General features: G+C 45.7%; 1 protein-coding gene across 4 annotated transcripts in view; it reads right to left on the bottom strand.

The window, feature by feature from the left end:
* The window catches only part of TRMT2B (tRNA methyltransferase 2 homolog B), a 109,646-nt gene extending 87,053 nt beyond the window's left edge, over nucleotides 1-22,593 (bottom strand). Inside the window, exons 1-6 of one of the 4 annotated variants that reach the window (XR_002729755.3) lie at nucleotides 22,264-22,591; nucleotides 13,803-14,068; nucleotides 13,078-13,132; nucleotides 9,663-9,797; nucleotides 8,736-8,835; nucleotides 7,359-7,429 (exon numbers count right to left, since the gene is read on the bottom strand). Coding sequence is in view for 3 of the 4 variants with exons in the window: in XM_023202866.1 (XP_023058634.1) it covers nucleotides 7,359-7,429; nucleotides 8,736-8,835; nucleotides 9,663-9,797; nucleotides 13,078-13,132; nucleotides 13,803-14,023 (582 nt within the window). In the remaining variant the exon portion in view is untranslated. Of the gene's footprint in view, nucleotides 1-7,358; nucleotides 7,430-8,735; nucleotides 8,836-9,662; nucleotides 9,798-13,077; nucleotides 13,133-13,802; nucleotides 14,069-22,263 lie in introns of all 4 variants that reach the window. The other 3 variants (XM_023202866.1, XM_023202868.1, XM_023202869.1) reach the window with 3 other exon arrangements.
* Nucleotides 22,594-23,036: the final 443 nt, after the last annotated feature.

Genomic DNA, 23,036 nt, shown 5'->3' with positions numbered 1-23,036 from the left:
AGCCATTATAGGATGTTCAACAGCATTGCTAGCCCCTACCCAGTAGATGCAAACACCACCACCCGGCCACGCCCCAGTGATGACAACCAAATATGTCTCCAGACATCACTGCCAAATGTTTCCTGCAGGACAAAACTGCCCTCGGTTGAGAATCATTGCTTTATTCAGATATCATTTTCTCAATGGGGCCTACCTTGACCCTATTTAAAATTACAATCCAGGCTGGGTGTGGTGGCTCATGCCTGTAAACACAACACTTGGGGAGACAGAGGTGGGTGGATCACGTGAGATCAGGAACTCAAGACCAACCTGGCCAACATAATGAAAGCCCCGTCTCTATCAGGAATATAAAAAATTAGCTGGTCACACCTGTAATCCCAGCCCTTTGGGAGGCCGAGGCGGGCGGATCACAAGGTCAGGAGATTGAGACCATCCCGGCTAACATAGTGAAACCCCGTCTCTACTAAAAATACAAAAAAATTAGCCAGGTGTGGTGGCACACACCTGTAGTCCCAGCTACTCTGGAGGCTGAGGCAGGAGAATTGCTTAAACTCGGGAGGCAGAGGTTGTAATGAGCCAAGATCACGCCACTGCATTCCAGCCTAGGTGACAGAGTGAGACCCCATTTCAAAAAAAAAAAAAAAATTTCGCATGTGGGGACACGCCCCCGTAAACTCAGGTATTTGGGAGGCTGAGGCAGGAGGATCACTTGAACCCAGGAGGCAGGGGTTGCAGTGAGCCAAGATTGTGCCACTGCACTTCAGCCTGGTTAACAGAGCAAGACTCCATCTGAAAATAAATAAATAAATAAGGGCCAGGTGCAGTGGCTCACGCCTGTAATCCCAGCACTTTGGGAGGCCGAGGCAGGCGGATCACAAGGTTAAGAAAGAGATCGAGACCATCCTGGCTAACATGATGAAACCTCATATCTATGAAAAATACAAAAATTAGCTGGGTATCGTGGCACGCACCTGTAGTCCCAGCTACTCGGGAAGCTGTGGCAGGAGAACCACTTGAACCTGGGAGGCGGAGGTTGCAGTGAGCTGAGATCATGCCACTGCACTCCAGCCTGGCGACAGGGCAAGATTCTTTCTAATAAATAAATAAATACATAAAATTATAACCCATACTTCCTCCAGCCCCCAAAACTTCTTATCCTCCCTACTCTATTTTTTCCCATGGCACTTATCAACTTTCAACATATCATATGATTTACTTACTGTTTTTTAAAAAAAATCTGTCTCCCCTACAACTAAAATTTAAATTACACAAGGGAGGGGAACTTATTTTCTTCATTACTGTCTCCTAAGCATCTAGAATAGTGCCTTGCACTTATAGGGGTGCAAAACTACTTGTTGAATAAATAAATGAAAGAACAAAGATAATGGGAGAGAAGACAACAGAAAAGCAAACTCAGTAAAATCTCAGAAGATGGACAGCAGAGTGAAGTGACAAGTGACTTAGCAAGGTGAAGGAAGCTCTATCTGGAGTGACCACAGAGGTGGATCTGGTAAGTCAAAAGGCTTATCTGCTCTACACAATCCTGGTAAGGCTCACACTTAAAGGTGCAAAATACTGCAGGAAGCTGAGATGGGGTAAGATGCATGACTAAACTCAGGGTTTGGCTAAAAAGTCTGGACACAAAACTGGCAAATGTTGGCCAGATGCAGTGGCTCACACCAGTAATCCCATCACTCTGGGAGGCTGAGGCTGGTGGATCATTTGAGATCAGGAGTTTGAGACCAGCCTGGCCAACGTGGTGAAACCCCATCCCTACTAAAAATACAAAAGTTAGCTGGGCATAGTGGCACGTGCCTATAGTCCCAGCTACTTGGGAGGCTGAGGCACAAGAATCGCTTGAACCCAGGAGGTGGAAGTTGCGGTAAGCCAAGATCACACCACTACAGTCCATCCAGACTGGGCGACAGATTGAGACTCTGTCTCAAACAAACAAAAACTGGCAAATGTCTTCATCGTACCAAAAACTTCCATCTTCCTCTACCAGGAGACTGAAGATGTTTTTCTCAGGAGAAACTGAACCCATCAAAGTTCAGAACTTGGAGATACCAGGCACACTGATTGTGGTAGAGAGATGGAAGCAGGAAAAGTCTATATAAATCTGCTTTTTTTTTTTTTTTTTTTGAGATGGAGTCTCGCTCTGTTGCCCAGACTGGAGTGCAGTGGCACAAACTGGGCTCACTGCAACCTCCGCCTCCCGGGTTCAAGCAATTCTCCTGCCTCAGCCTCCTGAGAATCTGGGACTACAGGCACCTGCCTCTGCGCCTGGCTAATTTGTGTAGTTTTAGTAGAGATAGGGTTTCACCATGTTGGTCAGGCTAGTCTCAAACTCCTGACCTTGTGATCCGCCTGCCTCGGCCCACCAAAGTGCTGGGATTACAGGTGTGAGCCACGGCACCCAGCATAAATCTGCATTCTTAATGGTGTGAGATCTGGGCCCCTTTCTATACCTCATTCCAGAAGGCCAGCAGCCAGGCAGATTTGAATATAATTCTTTGTAGGGACTGAATAACCGCAGAGAAAATAACTCAAGAGACAGAGACATGGAAGACTTGTCCACAATCACCAGCAGTATATCCAAGAATCAGTAAACCCACTCAGGATGAACTATTAACTGGTCAAAGCCTCACTACTTTTTTTTTTTTTTTTTTTTTTTGACACAGGGTCTTGCTCTATCACTCAGTTTGGAGTGCAGTGGCACCATCTCAGCTCACTGCAGCCTCAACCTGCTGGGTTCAAGCAATCCCCCTGTCTCAGCCCTGCAAGGAGCTGGGACTACAGGTGAGTGCCACCACCCCCATCTAATTTTTTTGTATTTTTAGTAAAGACAGAGTTTTGCCACGTTGCCCAGGCTGGTCTTGAACTCTTAAACTCAAGTGATCCACCCACCTCACACTCCCAAACTGCTAGGATCACAGGCATGAGCCACCACACTGGTCCTAAGGCCTCACTCTTAAATATGAACAGCCAGCCAAGTATTACCAGCTACTTGGTTAGCACCTTCATTATAAAAGACAATGCCCAAAACAAATACACAGGAAAAAAATCCAGGAGAGAACAGACACTTCTAACAGGAAAAAAAGCAAACAGAGGCCGGGCACGGTGGCTTACGCCTGTAATGCTAGCACTTTGGGAGGCCAACGTGGGCAGATAACCTGAGGTCAGCAGTTTAAGCCTAGCCTGGCCAACATGGCAAAACCCCATCTCTATTAAAAACACAAAAATTAGCCAGGCGTGGTGGCACATGCCTGTAATCTCAGCTACTTGGGAGGCTGAGGCAGGAGAATTGCTTAAACTCGGGAGGCGGAAGTTGCAGTGAGCCAAGATCACACCATTGCACTCCAGCCTGGGCAACAGGAGCAAAACTGTCACAGAAAAAAAAAAAAGGCAAATAGAAAAATAAGTTAATGTTACGTTACTAAAAAAGAACAGAAGAACAGAATGTTATACAAAAGGAGCAATTAGAGAACAAGAAAAACCTTTTGAAAATTAAACACACAATGATAGAGACAAATTCAATAAAGCTGTTGGTATGTAAGTCAATAAAATTTTACAAAAAGAACAAAAAGGCAAAGAGGTGAAAAACAGGAGAGGGAAATGAGCAGAAGATGACAGAAGCAATCCATAAGGTCCCCAAATCTAATAGGAAGAATAGTGAGCACATAGAAAATGAAGGAGAGGGGGCTGAGGGCACCTATAATCCCAGCACTTTGGGAGGCCAAGGTAGGTAGATCGTTTGAGGTCAGGAGTTCAAGACCAGTCATGCCAACCTGGTGAAATCCCATCTCGACTAAAAATACAAAAATTAGCCAGGTGTGGTGGCAGGCACCTGTAATCTGAGCTACTCGGGAGGCTGAGGCAGGAGAATCACTCGAACACAGGAGGCAGAGGTTGCAGTGAGATGAGATCACACCATTACACTCCAGCCTGGGCAACAGAGTGACACCCCTCTCAAAAAAAAAAAAAAAAAAAATCAGGGAGAGGGGCTGGGTGCAGTGGTTCACACCTGTAATCCCAGCATTTTGGGAGGCCAAGGTGGGTGGATCACGAGGTCGGGAGATCGAGACCATCCTGGCTAACACGGTGAAACCCCTCTACCAAAAATACAAAACATCAGCTGGGCGTGGTGGCACATGCCTGTAATTCCAGCTACTCGGGAGGCTGAGGCAGGAGAATTGCTTGAGCCCGGGAGGTGGAGGTAGTAGTGAGCTCAGATTGCACCACTGCACTCCAGCCTGGGCAACAGAGCGAGACTCCATCTCAAAAAAATAAAAAAATAAATAAATAAAATTCTTTTTGTGAAAAAAAATTAGCTGGGCGTGGTGGCTGGTGCCTATAATCCCAGCTACTCGAGGGGCTGAGACAGGAGAATCGCTTGAACCCGGGAGGTGGAGGTTGCAGTGAGCCAAGACCGCACCATTATACTCCAGCTTGGGCAAAAAGACTGAAACTCCGTCTCAAAAAAAAAAAAAAAGACTAGAGACCAGCAAAAGAAGCCCCAGGATAACAGCCATGCAGAAGACAGGTTGGGCCTAGGATGGCAGACTTCAGGAAAAAGGTCTTCAGGGAAAAACTTCAACTGAAGCTTTGGAGCATATGGAAAATATTGATGAATATCTGACAGATCTTATAAAGCATTTGGAAAGAAATTGGAGGCCAGGCACGGTGGCTCACACCTGTAATCCCAACACTTTGGGAGGACGAGGTGGATGAATCATCTGAGGTCAGTAGTTCAAGACCAGCCTGGCCAACATGGTGAAACCCCGTCTCTACTAAAATTACAAAAATTAGCTGGGAGTGGTGGTGGGCCCCTATAATCCCAGCTACTTGGGAGGCTGAGGCAGGAGAATTACTTGAACCCAGGAGGCAGAGACTGCAGTGAGCCAAGACCACGCCACTGTAATCCAGCCTGGGCAACAAGAGCAAAACTCCATCTCAAAAAAAAAAGAAAGAAATTAGCAATCGGCTTACAGAAAATGAAGCAGGCTGGGTGTGGTAGCTCACACCTGTAATCCCAGCACTTTGGGAGGGTGAGGCAGGTGGATCACCTGAGGTCAGAAGTTCGAGACCAGCCTGGCTAACATGGTGAAACCTCGTCTCTACTAAAAATACAAAAATGGGCCGGGCATGGTGGCGTGTGCCTGTAATCCCAGCTACCCAGGAGACTGAGGCAGGAGAATCACTGGAAGCTGGGAGGTGGAGGCTGCAGTGCTCCAAGATCTCGCTACTGCACTACAGCCAGGGAAACAGAGCGAGACTTTGTATACAAAAAAGTAAGAAAGAAAGAAAGAAAGAAAGAGAAGAAATAAAGCAAATGGAAAAATGAGGTAATTATTCATGCCAATAAAAACAAAAAGATATAAAATGGACTACGCAACTATAAAAAAGTCAAGTATATTATTCTGTGAAAAAAATCAAGATATAGAACAATGTCTATAGTAAGCTGCCTTTTAACTATGAAAGGGGGGAAGATACAAATATCTATTAACATTTTCTTTTTCCTTTTTTTTTTTTTTTTTTTTTTGGAGACAGTTTCACTCTTGTTGCCCAGGCTGGAGTACAATGGCATGATCTTGGCTCACCACAACCTCTGCTTCCCGCGTTCAAGCAATTCTCCTGCCTCAAGCTCCCAAGTAGCTGGGATTACAGGCATGCGCCACCACGTCCGGCTAATTTTGTATTTTTAGTAGACACAGGATTTCTCCATGTTGGTCAGGTTGGTCTCGAACTCCCGACCTCAGGTGATCTGCCTGCCTCAGTCTCCCAAAGTGCTGAGATTAAAGGCGTGAGCCACCGTGTCTGGCCTACATTTCTTTTTCTTTCTTTCTTTCTTTTTTTGAGACATGGTCTCGCTCTGTCACCCAGGCTGGAGTGCAGTGGTGCGATCTTGGCTCACTGCAACCTCTGCCTCCCAGGTTCAAGTGATTCTCATACCTCAGCTTCCTAAGTAGCTAGGACTATAGGAGTGCGCCACTACGTTCGGCTAACTTTTGTACTTTTAGTAGAGATGGGGTTTAGCCATGTTGGCCAGGCTGGTCTCGAACTCCTGATCTCAAGTGATTCACCTGCCTTAACCTCCCAAAGCGCTGGGATTACAGGCATGAGCCACCATGCCCCGCCTACATTTTCTGAAATCAGCAAAAAAAAAAAAAAAAAATTGTTACCCATGGGAGGGAGGGAACTGAGTAGAGGGGTCAGAGGTAAAAGCTAGACCTCTCTCTGAATATACCTTTATTTTGTAGACTTGAGTTTGGAACCATGTAAATATTTTTTTAAAGTATAAAACAAAATTTAAATGTAGAAAAATCTGTAAAATTTGAAAGCAAAATGGAAAAAACAGAACCTGTGTATCAAGTATCCAGTTAGTGGCTTAACTACAAAGAGTGGAATTATTTCAAGGGACACAGTAATTTGACATAAAGAACTAGAAAGAAGCCAGGCGTGGTGGCTCACACCTGTAATCCCAGCACTTTGGGAGGCCAAGGCGGGTGGATCACTTGAGGTCAGGAGTTCAAGACCAGACTGGCCAACATAGTGAAAACCCATCTCTACTAAAAATACAAAAATTAGCTGGGTGTGGTGGCATGGGCCTGTAGTCCCAGCTACTTGGGAGGCTGAGGCATGAGAATTGCTTGAACCCGGGAGGTGGAGGTTGCAGTGAGCCAAGATCGTGCCTCTGCACTCCAGCCTGGGCGACAGAATGGAACGGCCCAAAAAAAAAAAAAGGTGTCTCAGAGGTCACGCACGGTAGCTCACGCCTATAATCCCAGTACACTCTGGGATACAGAAGGTGGCAGAATTGCTTGAGGCCAGGAGTTCGAGACCAGCCTGCACAACATGGCAAGACCTCATCTAAGAACGAAAGAAAGAACAAACAAAAGAACGAACAAAAGAACGAATGAAAGAACGAAAAAACGAAAGAAAGAAAGAAGTAAAGAAATGTCTCAGAGGCCGAGCTCATGATGTACTATCTTATCACCACTTCACCTCATATTCCTCAATTCTGTTCTGCTGAAAACACTAGCCTTCCAAATACTTCAGACACCTGACACTTGCTATAGTGCCCTCATTAGCACTTCTTCCTAATACATCCCTACTATGAAAATGTCCTTGGATGCCTGACATTTACAATAATGGACACAGTTCTCTCTTCCCCTCTCCACTCTCCCTGAAATGAAAACCTCGCAATGTTCTCTCCACAGTTACAAGGTATGCTTTCAGTACAGAGCCCCTCCTTCCCTCTAGCACTAGAATTGGCTCTATTATCAAAATGTCATGATGTTGCTGTTGCAGACCACAATGCCCCAGGTCATCCTCAACCAGCTCTTGTTCCATTTTACCTGTGCCACTTGACTGTGTTTCTCAGGGATGTTTTTCAGATGATTAGACTGCACGCAGACAATGTTCCCATCTATGGAAAGAAAAAGAATTTACATGGTTTTATTCTTAAAGATTATTTAAAAGAAAATGCCTGGTAACTCAAATTTCCATCGTCAAAGTGGCATATGTAGATATGAAAAAGCAAATACAACCTCATTGCCACTTTGAAGAGAAAACCTAATTATTTCCTGGTCTAGCCATTAAGCAGCTAATTCTTTATGAAGCTACTCCTCAATATTTTCTCTCATGCCACATATGCGCTATATGACAACGTCTGTTTTCTGTTCAGATTTTAAGAGGGAAATAAAATATAATGGGTTTCATTTTTCTATTACTGAATAATAGAACACTGACATCACATAGTCATTTAATTCAGCACACAGGATGGAAAAAAGCCAAGTCCATGCCCTAACGAACAGTAGTTTAAGACATACCGATATTAAACAGTGTGACTAACATCAAATGATGGTATTTCAAGTGGATTTATTGAAAATGGGCAAACAGAAAGCTCAGGAATGGGCCAAGCACAGTGGCTCATGCCTGTAATCCCAGCACTTGGGGAGGTTGAGGCAGGTGGATCACCTGAGGTCAGGAGTTCGAGACCAGCCTGGCCAACATAGCAAAACTAAACCGTCTCTACTAAAAATACAAAAATTAGCTGGGTGTGGTGGTGCATGCCTGTAATCCCAGCTACTCGGAGGCTGAGACAGGAGAATCACTTGAACCTGGGAGGCGGAGGTTGCAGTGAGCCGAGATCACGCCACTGCCCTCCAGCCTGGGTGACAGTGTGAGACTCCATCTCAAAAAAAAAGAAAAGAAAAAAAAAAGAAAGCTCAGGAATGGAATCTGGGAATGGATAACTGAAATTAAGTCTCAGAAATATGCCACTGTGATTCCCCTCACTGATACACAGCTCCCCTACCAATTCTTTTAAGGTAGATTTACCACAGAAATAATTTTCAGAGATATGGGGATGTGAAATAGGAAGACAACTCTAACAAAGAGATTGCTCCCACTGCAGAAAGCAGCATAAAATGATGACGACAACAATGATGATGAGACAGCAGCAGCAACAATGCCAGCATTTACTAAGTGTTTACTAGGTATCAGGCATATGGCTTTTAGAGGAAGAAAGGGCGAGGGTTGCGTTTTCTATCACTGTGTTACAATGACTACCCATTAGAAGTATCCACAATCAACCTCGTGATCACGTTCTGCATCAAAGACTTCCAATTTAATCTTCTTCTTTAAAGCCACCATATCTTCAACTTCTACTGACACTTCTCTGCGCCCTTTCATTCCTCTTCAGTCTTTGGTTTGCACAACCTTCAACTGACCTCTCCAAGTTCCCAGGTAGTACCCCACAGTCTTTGGATTGCCATCTGGACCTCGGTTCACAGAGAAGGTGGACTTATTTCGGTAACCATTGATGACAGGCTGGAGAGGAGGGTGACAAGAGGTCAAATGAAACCAAGGAGGATAACAATAAAGGGAAAGCAGGAATGTTCTCTGGATGAGGACAAATAAAGTTTGCTTGGAAGGTACGGTATATGTGAAAGTCTGTGGTTAAGAAGATCAAGACAGTCAAGAAGGGGAGTTCCAATCTTGCCAAAAAGCGGGAGTCAACAAACTACTTATGTCAAGAGCCAAAGAGTAAATAATGTAGGCTTTGCAGGCCATGTGGTCCCTGTTGCAACTACTCAACTCTGCCATCGCAGTGCAAAAGCAGCCATAGACAATACATAAACAAGTGAGCTTGGCTGTGTTCCAATAAAACTTTATTTACAAAATCAGGCAGCAAGACAACATTGGCCTAAGAGCTGTAGTCTGCTAACCCCTGCCATAAATGAAACTCCACTCCTCTGAGGGCACATTAGAAAGGTTTCCAATGTTACATGGGCAAATTGCGTGGGGGTGGCAGGGAGAAAGGTTTCCAAAGTTTGGAACCTTTCTAGGGAGGTAATAGTGGAGTGGTTGATACAATGGGCTCTCTATCAGATAGACCTGAGCGTGAATCTCAGCTCTGGCCCTTTCTAGATGTGTGTCCTGGGCAAATTACTCAATCTCTCTGGGCCTCAAGGTCTTCATCTATAAAATGGTAGTATCTATCCTTCCAGGTTATTATAAACAGTAAAATGTGACAGTGATACATGATAATCATTTAGCATAGGGCCTGGTCCCCAGCAAGTATCCAGTAAATATTAGCTGATGTTATTAGCATTAAGGGGATTTAATAGATAAGGAATAGGGAGGTGGGGGCTTACAGAGGGTATAATAGGATGGAGAAGACAAGGGAGGCTCTCAGATTTGGGTGTAGCCGTTGTCACATTGACTCCATTGAGCATTTGGATGTAAGACTCTAGTCTTTGTAAAATTTTCTTCTGAGCTTCAAATTTCACCTGCAAAAGAATACAAGCAATGAAACGAAATACTGGCTGGGCGTGGTGGCTCACGCCTGTAATCCCAGCACTTTGGGAGGCTGAGGCGGGCGGATCACCTGAGGTTAGGAGTTCAAGACCAGCCTGACCAACACAGAGAAACCCCGTCTCTACTAAAAATATAAAAATTAGAGCGGCATGGTGGCGCATGCCTGTAATCCCAGCTACTCGGGAGGCTGAGGCAGGAGATTCACTTGAACCTGGGAGGTGGAGGTTGTGGTGAGCCGAGATCGCACCATTGCACTGCTCCAGCCTGGCCAACAAGAGCGAAACTCTGTCTCAAAAAAAAAAAAAAAGAAAGAAAGAAATGAAATACTTTTGTGACTTCACTGCAAAGAATGGAAAACAAACAGTACAAAAGAAGAGTGTTCCACAAATTCTTGACTCATGGTCTCAACAGATGAGGAATCCAGAATGAAGGAACAAAAACAGACCTAAAAAGGTAATGAGGAAAGGTCAAGAATGAGCTCTTGTGTAAGCCCATCATTTTATCTGCCCTTTCAGACTGAACACTCAAGGTATATGTCAGTTCTGTCCAGTAGAGCTTTCCACAATGGAAATGTTCTGTTTGCACTGTGTTCTACATATACAGTAGCCACTATAGCCATATGTGGTTACTGAACACTTGAAATGTGGTCAGTAGGAATGAAGAACTAAATTTTTTTTTAATTTTTTTTTTTTTTAGAGAGAGGGTCTCACTCCCATCACCCAATCTGGAGTTCAGTAATGAAATCTTGGCTCACTGCAGCCTTGATTTCCCAAGCTCAGGTGATCCTCCCACTTCAGTCTCCCAAGTAGCTGAGACTACAGGCACACGCCACCATACCTGACTAATTTTTTGTATTTTTAGTAGAGATGGGGTTTCGTTATGTTACCCAGGCTGGTCTCAAACTCCTGGGCTTAAGTGATCTGCCTGCCTCAGCCTCCCAAAGTGCTAGGATTACAGGGGTGAGCCACCATGCCCAGCCTAAATTTTTTTTTCTTTTCTTTTTTTTTTTTTGTGAGATGGAGTCTCACTCTGTCGCCCAGGCTGGAGTGCAGTGGTGTGATCTCCGCTCACCTGCAACCTCTGCCTCCCGGGTTCAAGTGATTCTCCTGCCTCAGCTCCCTGCGTAGCTGGGATTACAGGAGCGTGCCACCACGCCTGGCTAATTTTTCTTGTATTTTTAGTAGAGATGGGTTTCACCGTGTTAGCCAGGATGGTCTCAGATCTCCTGACCTGTTGATCTGCCCGCCTCAGCCTTCCAAAGTGCTGGGATTACAGGCGTGAGCCACCGCACCTGGACCTAAATTTTTTATCTTAATTTTAATTAACTTAAGAGTCAGCACTGCTATAACATGACATAAGTGTTCCTATACCACACTATGCAAAATCACTCACAAAAAGATCTCAAGGCTCATGGGAAAAACAGGATTAGGCATACAACATTCCAAAACTTCATCAGTAACACCCACAGAAAAGATTAAGAACCTAATAAAAACAGCAACACTGTTTTGTACATGGCAAGTAGTTAAGAAATATGAATAGTAACCTAGGCACGGTGGCTCATGCTTATAATCCCAACATTTTGGGAGTCTGAAGCAGGTGGATCGCTTGCATCCAGGAGTTCGAGACCAGCCTGTGCAACATGGCAAAACCTTGTCTCTACAAAAAATACAAAAAATTAACCAGGCATGGTGGTACACGCCTATAGTCCCAGCTACTAGGGAGGCTGAGGTGAGAGGATCCCTTGAGCCCTGGAGGCAGAGGTTGCAGTGAGCTGTAATCACACTTCTGCATTCCAGCCAGGCAACAGAGTGAGACACTGTCTCAAAAAAAAAAAAAAAAAAAAAGAAAAGAAAGAAACATGAATACTACAATAAGGATAACACTTTACCCTGACAATGGCCAAGTTTGCTTATGGAAGTGGGTATCAGAAGAACTGCAGCTTGGGCCAGGCGCAGTGACTCACGACTGTAATCCCAGCACTTGGGGAGGCCGAGGCAGACAGATCACCTGAGGTCGGGAGTTCAAGACCATCCTGACCAACATGGTGAAACCTTGTCTCTACTAAAAATATAAAAATTAGCCTGGCATGGTGGCATGTGCCTGTAGTCCCAGCTACTGGGGAGGCTGAGGCAGGAGAATCACTTGAACCCGGGAGGCAGAGGTTGCAGTGAGCTGAGATCACGCCACTGTACTCCAGCCTGGGCAACAGAGCCAGACTCTACCTCAAAAAAAAAAAAAAAAAGAATTGCAATTTGGAGTTATCATGAAGTCATAAAAAGAGGGCTATGTGAGTCAGATGGAAAGTTCTAACACCAGATGTGGATGGGTATGGCTTATAACAAACACACTGGGGGAACTGAGGGAGCCGGTAGATGTTTGAGGTATGTGCATGCATTCATTTTATATGTTCTTAAATAGCTCGGTTCAGCTGAGTACGGTCTCCTTCCATCCAGCGTTTCTTATGGACAAAATTACTTCTAAGTAAACATGAAATTTGCATTATACTCAAATTTTCCCTAATATGTCAATTAGTTAGAATAAATTTCTCTTTTCTAAATAAGCAGTAGAGCTTATTTAGAATTAAGCAGTAGAACTGACTGTACTCAAATTTAAATTGCCACATATGGCTACCGGCTACCATGTTGGAAAGCACAGCTACATGTGAAACAGCAAGAGCACTACTACTCACATACACAGAGCTATAAGTATAACAAAAACGCAAGAGAGGAAACACACATTTGGATCTATGGGTCTAGAGTGAGGAAGATATAATTGGCCTAAAGTTCCAATTTTGGAGTCAATAGCATAATGAGTTTAAGGAGCTGCTTGGGCTTCTGCACAGAACTGCCCAGTCAAGGCCTGGCGCGGTGGCTCACGCCTGTAATCCCAGCACTTTGGGAGGCTGAGGCAGGCAGATCACCTGAGGTCAGGAATTCAAGACCAGCCTGGCCAACATGGTGAAACCCCATCTCTACTAAAAATACAGAAATTAGCTGGGCATGGTGGCGCATGCTTGTAATCTCAGCTACTCAGAAGGCCAAGGCAGGAGAATTGCTTGAACCCGGGGGGGTGGAGGTTGTAGTGAGCCGAGATTGCACCACTGAACTCCAGCCTGGGCGACAGCACAAGCCTCCATCTCAAAAAAACTTAAAATTAAAAATAAATAAATAAATAACTGCCCAGTCAAGCCTCCTACGAGTCTAGCACCATTCTCCTGGAAAGGAGGGGTAAAGACTTAGGCTGGTCACCTACCTTGAGCTGTTCTTCATAGCTCAACCTCCAGAGTGGTGTAACAACATCAGCCAGCCTGGAATAAAATAATTCAGGCAATTCTCTAATTATATAAATATGTACTGAGCACCTACTATTCATAAGTACTTTCAGAAGACCTAACTCTCATGCCCTCTAGGGAGATGGAGTCTGGGAGAACAGCCCATTTTGATGTTGTCTACTTAACAAAGCAGAACAGATGGAGCAAACCTAATAAAAGAAAAATCCAGATTTATCAGGAGGTAATTAATCATATTACAAAAGGCTTCACTGTTGGGTTTCTTTAAATAGCTTATCTTCCTAATGCTTTTAAAATATAATTTGATTTAGAAAACACATTTGTTGCATAAATGAGGTATATTTGTGCTTATATGGCTGCAATGGGACTACTCATCTCTAATCCATCTAATATCATTCTGGGTTCCTGGTTTTTAGCAAACCTGTCCTGGACTTACTAAAGACAAGGTCCCAGATTAGTATCTTCTTTCTGATAAAAACACACTCAAAGACAAAGGGAACGGTTTCTGCAACCCCAAAGCATTTCCACCAATATTCTTCAGACGTCCTCAAATTTGCCCTGGGTATCCTACCTCAGGTGGCCCCACAAATCCTTGTAATGCTACATTAGTTACATTAGGAATACAGAATTTCAGTAGATGCACAGATTGAGACTTGCTAAGGAGAGAGGACATCAGCCTGGCCTTTACCTTTCCTGCCAGGAACCATCTAGTGGTCCAAGATGACTTGGTTTCTTCTGACTTTTTTGTCCTTTCTGACACTTTGTGGCTATCACATGGGTGAAATCTCCCTTACATACTGTGCCCAGAAAGAGCTGTGACCATCCTGGTGGATTTCTGGCATACCAGGGAAGCAGTCCTGATTTGGAGAAGAGACCCACCATGGAGATGAAGTATCTGAGGCTGTGCATTGGGACTCTTAAGGCCTGCCATCCAAAGAACACACTGAAATCCACCTGCATGAAAGGTACATATACAGAGGTTGGGAAATGGAAGCACAACTACCAAACCCATTCATCCATTTATAAACCTTTATGGAACTCAAGCGCCTAGCAGAATGCTGGCACACAGCAGACAGTAAAAGCAAGCCTGTTGAGCAGAACTGAATTACTGCATGCAAGGTATGTTTTGGTTCCCAAAATAAAGAGATGGGGGAAAACATAGTCTCTGTTCTCCAGGAAAGAGTTCAAATCTCTGGATATATTTCTATGACAAATCTCTTTCCCTATTCCAACTTCCTAACCAACAGCCAATCAAGCAGCTAATATTTAGTAAGTGCTTACTATGTGCAAGACATCATGCCACACTAGACACCAGAGGGGTTACAAAGGTTACAATCTAATTAAGGAGATTAAATGCTGACACAGGAAAAGACATTAGGAAATAACACAGTATGCTTGTTTCCTGATGAGTGCTCAGAAAAGGCTTCCCAGAGCAGGCAGGCATGGTGCTGAGTCTTTTTTTTTTTTTTTTTTTTTTTGTTAAGGCAGTCTCATTCTGTCGCCCAGGCTGGGGTGCAGTGGCATGATCATGGCTCACTGCAGCCTTGACTTTTTAGGCGCAAGCAATCCTTCCACCTGAGCCACATGAGTAGCTGAGACTACAGGTGTGCACTATCACACCATTCTTTTAATTTATAGTAGAGACAGCCAGGAGCAGTGGCTCATGCCTGTAATCCCAGCAGTTAGGGAGGCCGAGGCAGGTGGATCACCTGAGGTCAGAAGTTCGAGACCAGCCTGGCCAACATGGCAAAACCCTGTCTCCACTAAAAATACAAACTTAGCTGGGTGTGGTCGTGCATGCCTGCGATCCCAGCTACTTGGGAGGCTGAGGCAGAAGAACTGCCTGAACCTGGGGGGCAGAGGATGCAGTGAGCCGAGATTGCACCATTGCACTCCAGCCTGGGCAACAAAAGCAGAAACTCTGTCTCAAAAAAATAAATAAATAAGGCTGGGCACAGTGGCTCACTCCTGTAATCCCAACACTTTGGGAGGCCAGGGCGGGCAGATCACTAGTTCAGGAGTTCGAGACCATCCTGGCCCACATGGTAAAACCCCGCCTCTACTAAAAATACAAAAATTAGCCGGCAATGGTTGCGCACGCCTGTAGTCCCAGGTACTAAGGAGGCTGAGGCAGGAGAATCACTTGAACCCGGGAGGCAGAGGTTGCAGTGAGCCAAAATCATGCCACTGCACTCCAGCCTGGGCGTCAGAGTGAAACTCCGTCTCAAATAAATAACAAACAAACAAACATAGTAGAGACAAGGTCTTGCTATGTTGCCCAGACTGGCCTCAAATTCCTGGGCTTAAGTGATCCTCCCACCTAGGCCTCCCAAAGTGCTGGGATTGCAGGTGTGAGCTGCCACATCCAGCCAGAAACTGAGTCTTAAAGGATGGCAGAGAGATGAATTACATGTTTGAAGGACAGCAGGGAGACCAGCCTGACTAAAATAGTAGTTCATTTTAAGGAATAGAGGCAACAGGCTGAAAAGTTAAGTCAAAGTGAGATTTGAAAGAATGTTCATGCCTGAATAAAAACATGGACTTTATTGTGAAGGTAACAGTGAGATGATGCAGGCCTTGTGTAGAGAATTAAAGATGAAACAAGGAAGCTAATAAAAAGCAAGTTCGGCCAGGTGCAGTAGCTCACTCCTGTAATCTCAACACTTTGGGAGGCCGAGACGGGCGGATCACAAGGTTAGGAGTTCGAGACCAGCCTGGCCAATATGGTGAAACCCCGTCTCTACTAAAAATACAATAATTAGCCGGGCATGGCGGCAGGCACCTATTGTCCCAGCTACTCAGGAGGCTGAGGCAGGAGAGTCGCTTGAACCTAGGAGGCAGAGGTTGCAGTGAGCCAAGATCGTGCCACTGCACTCCAGCCTGGGTGACAGAGCGAGACTCCGTCTCAAAAACAAAAACAAAAACAAAAAGGAAGTTCACGTTTGAGACATATTGTGTTTAGAATGGTAGGGAAATATCCAAATGGAAATGTCTAACAAGCAAGTAGAGAAGCAGTAGGACAAGTAGAGAGATCGAGAGAGATGGCAGGGCTACAGATTTCACTGAGTGTCTATAACACAAGCTGTAAGATCAAAAAGGGCTTTGAGGCCAAATACGGTGGCTCGTGCCTACAATCCCAACACTTTGGGAGGCCAGGGTGGGCAGATCACAAGGTCAGGAGTTCCAGACCAGCCTAGCCAACATGGTGAAACTCCGTCTCCACTAAAAATACAAAAATTAGGACTGGGTACAGTGGCTCATGCCTGTAATCCCAACACTTTGGGAGGCCAAGGCAGGTGGATCACGAGGTCAGGAGTTCGAGACCAGCCTGGCCAATATGGTGAAACCCCCATCTCTACCAAAAATACAAAAATTAGCTGGGCATGGTGGCGTGTACCTGTAGTCCCAGCTACTCGGGAGGCTGAGGCACAAGAATCGCTTCAACCCGGGAGGTGGAGGTTGCAGTGAGCTGAGATCATACCACTGCACTCTAGCCTAGGCGAGATAGAGAGACCCTATCTCAAAAAAATTAAATAAATAAATAAATAAATAAAGCAAAATAAAAATTTTTTTAAAAAATACTTTGAGTAAAGGCAAGAGCAAAAGGCCAATGACTGTATCTGGGAGAAAGGTAATATTTGGAGAGCAAGAAGAGATGCTGGTGTCTCAAAAGGAGAGTCAAGAGAGCCTGGAGGCCAAGGCAGATACCTCTGAGGAAGGCAGTATCACATCCATTATGTCTGGGACAAAAGAAAGAAGGGAAAGAAGGCAATGGGAAGTGGCAGGCAGTGGGGACAAATGAAGGCTTTGAGATTTTAGGAGTGCAGATCCTAGAGTCAGATAGCCAGACCTGTCCTGGGTGGTCCACTGGCCCCACCACTCACTACCTAGGTGGCCGTTGCCAAGTTAATCATTCTCTCTGACATTCCTTTTTTTCACTTGTAAAATGGAGACAATGGTATCTACCTTATATAGTGGTTGTAGGAGTTACAAGAAGATAATTAATAAAAAGTACCTAGGCCACTGGGCACAGTGGCTCACACCTATAATCCCAGCACTTTGGGAGGCCAAAGCAGGTGGATCACCTGAGGTCAGGAGTTCGAGACCAGCCTGACCAACATAGAGAAACCCTGTCTCTACTAAAAATACAAAATTAGCCAGATGTGGTAGTGCCTGCCTGTAATCCCAGCTACTCAGGAGGCTGAGGCAGGAGAATCGCTTGAACCTGGGAGGCAGAGGTTGCGGTGAGCCGAGATCAAGCCACTGCACTCCAGCCTGGGCAACAAGAGTGAAACTCCATCTCAAAAAAAAAAAAAAAAAAAAAAGTACTTAGGCCAGGTACAGTGTGGCTCACGCCTATAATCCCAGCACTTTGGGAGGCCAAGACAGGAGGACTACTTGAGCCCAGGAGTTTGAGACCAGCCTGGACAACACAGGGAGACCCCATTCTCTACAAAAATTAAAATATTAGCCAGGCATGGTGGCATGCGCCTGTAGTCCAAGCTACTCGGGAGGCTGAGGTGGTAGGACCACTTGCGCCCAGGCAGCCATGATCATGCTCCAGCCTGGGTGACAAAGCAAGACCCTGTCTCGGAAAAAAAAAAAAAAAAAAAAAAAGTACTTAGCAGAAGATCAGACAGGTATGTTTGTGAACCTCTGAGCAGAGTCCAACACCTGGCAAAATCTCTTCAGTAAGCATTAATAGTAACTGTCATGATGTGTTTAAAGACAGTATTTAACTGAGTAGAGGTGGCAACACTGAAAGAGGGGAGTGGGAGAAGGAACAATGGGAGTAACTATGAGACAAAAGCTGGAAGAGTTAACATGGGTGACACTGAGAACACAAGTAGAGGGCTTCCCTTTGCAAACACAGGACTCTACGATATGTCTACATTGCTGTGAAAGCACCTGGTTTTTGTTTGTTTTAAAAATGAGATGGGGTGGGCCGGGCATGGTGTCTCACACCTGTAATCCCAGCAATTTGAGAGGCCGAGGTAGGCAGATCACCTGAGGTCAGGAGTTCGAGACCAGCCTAGCCAACATGGCGAAACCCCATCTCTACTAAAAATACTAAAATTAGCCAGGTGTGGTGGCAGGCACCTGTAATCCCAGCTACTCAGGAGGCTGAGGCAAGAGAATTGCTTGAACCTGGGAGGCAGAGATTGCAATGGGCCAAGACTGCAACAAAGCAAAACTGGGCAGCAGAGCGAGACTCCATCTTAAAAAAAAAAATGAGATGGGGTCTCACTATGTTTTCCAGGCTGGTCTCAAACTCCTGGACTCAACCAATCCTCCTGTCTCGGCCTCCCAAAGTGCTGGAATTATAGGCATGAGCCACCATGCCTAGCCATAAGCACCTATTTTAAGTACTTAGGACACTTGAATGGACTTAGCCTGACATCCTATTAACCTGCTGTGAAATGTGTATTTTGCCCTTAAGCTCTACCTTGGATTTCATCCCAATGTTAAGTCATAGCCTAATTCAGAATTTTATATTTATACATACACACACACACACACACACACAAATTATTGCTAAATTAACATTCCATGATCAATAAGTAACCTAGAGGATGACGACATAGGTGCTGCAATATTTAGCCCATACACCATTTTGTATGATTACAAAGTACTAAAGAAAGTGACTGTCATAGCATATGACATTTGGGGGGATTTCAAACTTTTTACAGAATATATTTAAGCTGGCCCAGAGTTCAGGTGTTAATGATAGCACCCTCCACTCAACACCCCCACATCAAGAGGCAACAAGACAGTACAGTTAAGAACACGGGCTTTGGAGCCATGTTGTTTCAAAAAAAAAAAAAAAAAAAGGAAGAGTCTTACTTTGTCGCCCAGGCTGGAGTGCAGTGGCACATTCTTGGCTCACTGCAACCTCCACTTCCTGTGTCAAGCCATCCTCCTGCCTCAGCCTCCCAAGTAGCTGGGATTAGAGGCACCCCCCACTGCACCCAGCTAATTTTTGTATTTTTAGTAGAGACGGGTTTTCATCATGTTGGCCACCCTGGTCTCAAACTCCTGACCTCAAGTGATCCATCTGCCTCGGCCTCCCAAAGTGCTGGCATTACAGGCATGGGCCACCGCATTCAGCTGGAGCCACGTTCTAATCCCAGCTCTACTTCTCACTGGCTACGCGGTTTTAGGCAAGATATTACTACTTACACACTATGAATCTCAGTGTCACTATCTATACAAATAGGACTAAGAACACCTATCTTTACGGTTTTGGTGAGAATTAAAAGCGTTCATATATATGACATGTTCAGGACTGTGCTTAAGACAGCCAGTGCTCAATATGTGTCACTGCCCTTCCTTAGGCTCTGATTCAAAGCATATCACTTGGTTTCTTCATGCCTCAACATCTCCAACCTGCAAAACTGACAAGATGTAATAATGCATGCAAGTGCTGTAAGGATGAGTACAGTTATGTGGGAAATTTCAAAAACAACATACACACATACACACGTAAGTTTTCTGACCCTCTACATGAGTGCCTGCTGGAGTGTAGTGAGGTTATGGCCTATGTTGGACTACCTGTTAATGCAATCAAAAGTGTGTGGCAGCCGGGTGCAGTGGCTTACAACCATAACTCCCAGTACTTTGGGAGACCAAGGCAGGAGGATTGCTTAAGGCTAGGAGTTTGAGATCAGTCTGGGCAACACAGCGAGATCTGGTCTCTACAAAAAATTTTAAAAATTAGCCACGTGTGGTGGCACACACCTGTGGTCCTAGCTACTTAGGAGGCTGAGGCAGAAGGATCACTTAAGTCCAGCAGTTTAAGGCTGCAGTGAGCTATGACTGTGCCACTGCACTCCAGCCTGGGAGGGAGACCTTGTCTAAAAAAAAAAAGCCAGGGTGGCTCACGCCTGTAATACCAGCACTTTGGGGGGCCGAGGCGGGCAGATCACTTGAGATTAAGAGTTCGAGACCAGCCTGGCCAACATGGTGAAACCCCGTCTCCACCAAAAATATACAAAATTAGCCAGGTGTGGTGGCACATGCCTGTAATCCGAGCTACTCAGATGGCTGAGGCAGGAGAATTGCTTGAACCTGGGAGGCAGAGGTTAAAGTGAACCGAGATCATGCCACTGCACTCCAGCCTGAGCAACAGAGACTCCTTCTCAAAAAAAAAAAAAAAAAAAGTGTGTGGGCTATGAGAGAATGTACCTGTTTGATATGGAGAATGGCAAAAGCCAGAGAAAGGAAATGAATGAAGAGGCAAGAGACACAAAGAATGACTTGGTGGGTCTAAGGAGACCAGAGGCCTTGAAGCCCAGACTACAGGGGAAGGGAGTAGAGCTGATCTAGGAGAGGGGTCCTGTCCCTCCAGTCAGCGGGAAAGTCAGGAGGAAGGAAACTGCAGGCCCAATTGAGGATTTGCAGAGGAGGGACAAGGGAGCTGAGGAATTTGAAGACAGCTATTCCCACCCCAACGACATTTAGACTTTTTTGTGAGTGTGTGGGTCCTCTGACTGGTGACTCCGCCATGACTGTAGTTCATTTGCCCTATACCCCAGCAGGAGGGTCCTTGTCCATCTAGGTCTCTTCCAAATTATCAAGTATGGTCTAAAACAGGACCTTATTATTTCAAGGTGCCAAGCAGCCATCATTCTAGGTAAAAGCCTGTCATATTTAGTAACTTCTGTGGTGAAATTTCTTTTTCAAGGCAGCACACTCATACCAGTCAAAGTGAGTTCTGTTTCTTTGTTTCTTAATGTCAGGGGAGGCATTTGTTCACAGAAGAGACTATTTCCTTTTTATATCTTGTCCTGTTTTAAATAAATTCTTGGGGCCGGGTGCAGTGGCTCACGCCTGTAATCCCAGCACTTTGGGAGGCCGAGGAGGACGGATCACCTGAGCTCAGGAGTTCGAGACCAGACTGACCAACACGGAGAAACCCTGTCTCTACTAAAAATACAAAATTAGCCAGGTGCGGTGGCACACGCCTGTAATCCCAGCTACTCGGGAGGCTGAGGCAGGAGAATTGCTTGAACCTGGGAGGCAGAGGTTGCAGTGAGGCGAGATCCCAACATTGCACTCCAGCCTGGGCAACAAGAGTGAAACTCCATCTCAAAAAAGTAAAAAATACAATAAATAAACGCTTGGAAGCCAGGTGTCGTGGCTCACGCTTATAATCCCAGCACTTTGGGAGGCCGAGGCGGTGGATCACGAGGTCAGGAGCTCGAGACCAGCCTGACCAACACAGTGAAACCCAGTCTCTACTAAAAATACAAAAATTAGCTGGGCGTGGTGGCGGGCGCCGTAATCCCAGCTACTCCGGAGGCTGAGGCAGGAGAATCACTTGAACCTGGGAGGCAGAGGTTGCAGGGAGCTGAGATCGCGCCACTGCACTCCAGCCTGGGCGACAGAGCTAGACTCCGTCTCAAAAAAATAAAAAATAAAAACAATAAATAAATGCTTGGGCGTTTTTTCCTTAGCAAAAGAAAAAAAAGGTGTGTGAGCCGTTGTGCTCGACTGTTCTATACCTGCCTCAGGAATTGATCAGGAAGAGCCATGGAGTCCAGAGTAGCCCAGATAGGAAGGCAGGCTAACTCTCCTGTGCTCCGAGAGGTTCAAATCAAAGAGACTATGTGGTAGGTCTGACCTGCGCAGGGCCAAGGAACCCTTCTGGAGCAAAATGTTCACCCACCGACAAGGGTCCTGCTTGCACTCTGCTCACCCTTCCTTCAGTTGGACCGGCCCCAAACACTATTCCTTGCTAAACCAAATAAGCAAATGGGTTCTCTGCTGTATCCCGACTGCAGCCCACAGGCAGTTAGGTCCTTGTCTCCCCAACAAGACTCCACTAGCCCTTCCATTCCCTTCTTCTTTAGGCAAGTTCTGCCCACTGTGTCTGTAGGAAGGGTTAACAAAGAGGAGACGCTAGGAAAGGATACCACTAAATTTGGCCGGACTGCAGGGCCCCGGAAGGACGTAAAGTAAGGGAGTGGGAGGAGTTAGGGCACAGGCCCACGCTAGGCTGGACACGACCTTGCGCAGTCACCGTCGGGTCCCGTCCCCAGCCCCGTCTGCCTCCTCCATTCCCCGCCCCGCGGACAGTTTGGCATAGTAGGGAGTTTTCTGTAACACAAGGGTTAAATCAGGTTTTCCGGGCTATTTATCCACCTTACCTTACTTCGTAACCAATAAATCCTCTTACAAACCCGCGGCGGCAAACTAAAAGGCCACCGGATGGCCTGGTTTGCTGCGGCGGGGAAACAGTCACTTCCTGGTGCGCAAGGCGCCTCTACTCCCGCCGCAAGCGCAGCCAACCCTTGGCAAGCGCGGCGGGACGCGGGGCTCCTCCCAGCGTCGGCGAGGCAGCAGGCCCCAGCACCTCGACTCCTCTCGGGGAGTGCCCCTCCCTACTTTGCTGGGGGAACCTTCTATGGAGACCTTCCTTAAAAGCACTCATAGCCCTAATACCCGCCGCCTTCCTTTAAGTTCTCTTCTCCTCCCCTCCCCGCGGCCCCGCCCACCACCTGCTCTTTTCTCACTGTCCCATTGGTGGATCTACATAAGAGACTCACGAAGAAACTCAGACTACAGTGTTAACTGCGTTACCCATCCCTGGGGTGCTTGCAGTTTAAGTCTTCCAACTCAAGGAATACTTTTCTGATGGTAGAATTGCAGACATCAGATCCATAATAGGTTGGAAGATTGGGAAATGAGGAGCAGGGTGGTTTCCTGAAATGGCATGCTTTGGTAAAAGTCAGACCTATTCTGAGCCCTGGGGTTTTTCAGGCATTCATTCTCTATTTTACACTGCATCAGAAAAATACTTTATAGTTTCTTCACTGGATCCCACTCAAGACTATTAAATCCTAAACCTTCAGAAATAATTTTTTTCTTCAACTACAGAACTCAAAAAGAAGACAGATGTCTCTTTTTGGTTGATTCCCTA

The sequence above is a fragment of the Piliocolobus tephrosceles genome, chromosome 12 (genome assembly GCF_002776525.5).
Source record: "Piliocolobus tephrosceles isolate RC106 chromosome 12, ASM277652v3, whole genome shotgun sequence".
Taxonomy (NCBI): Eukaryota; Metazoa; Chordata; class Mammalia; order Primates; family Cercopithecidae; genus Piliocolobus; species Piliocolobus tephrosceles.
This window is presented reverse-complemented; position numbering and strand designations above follow the sequence as displayed.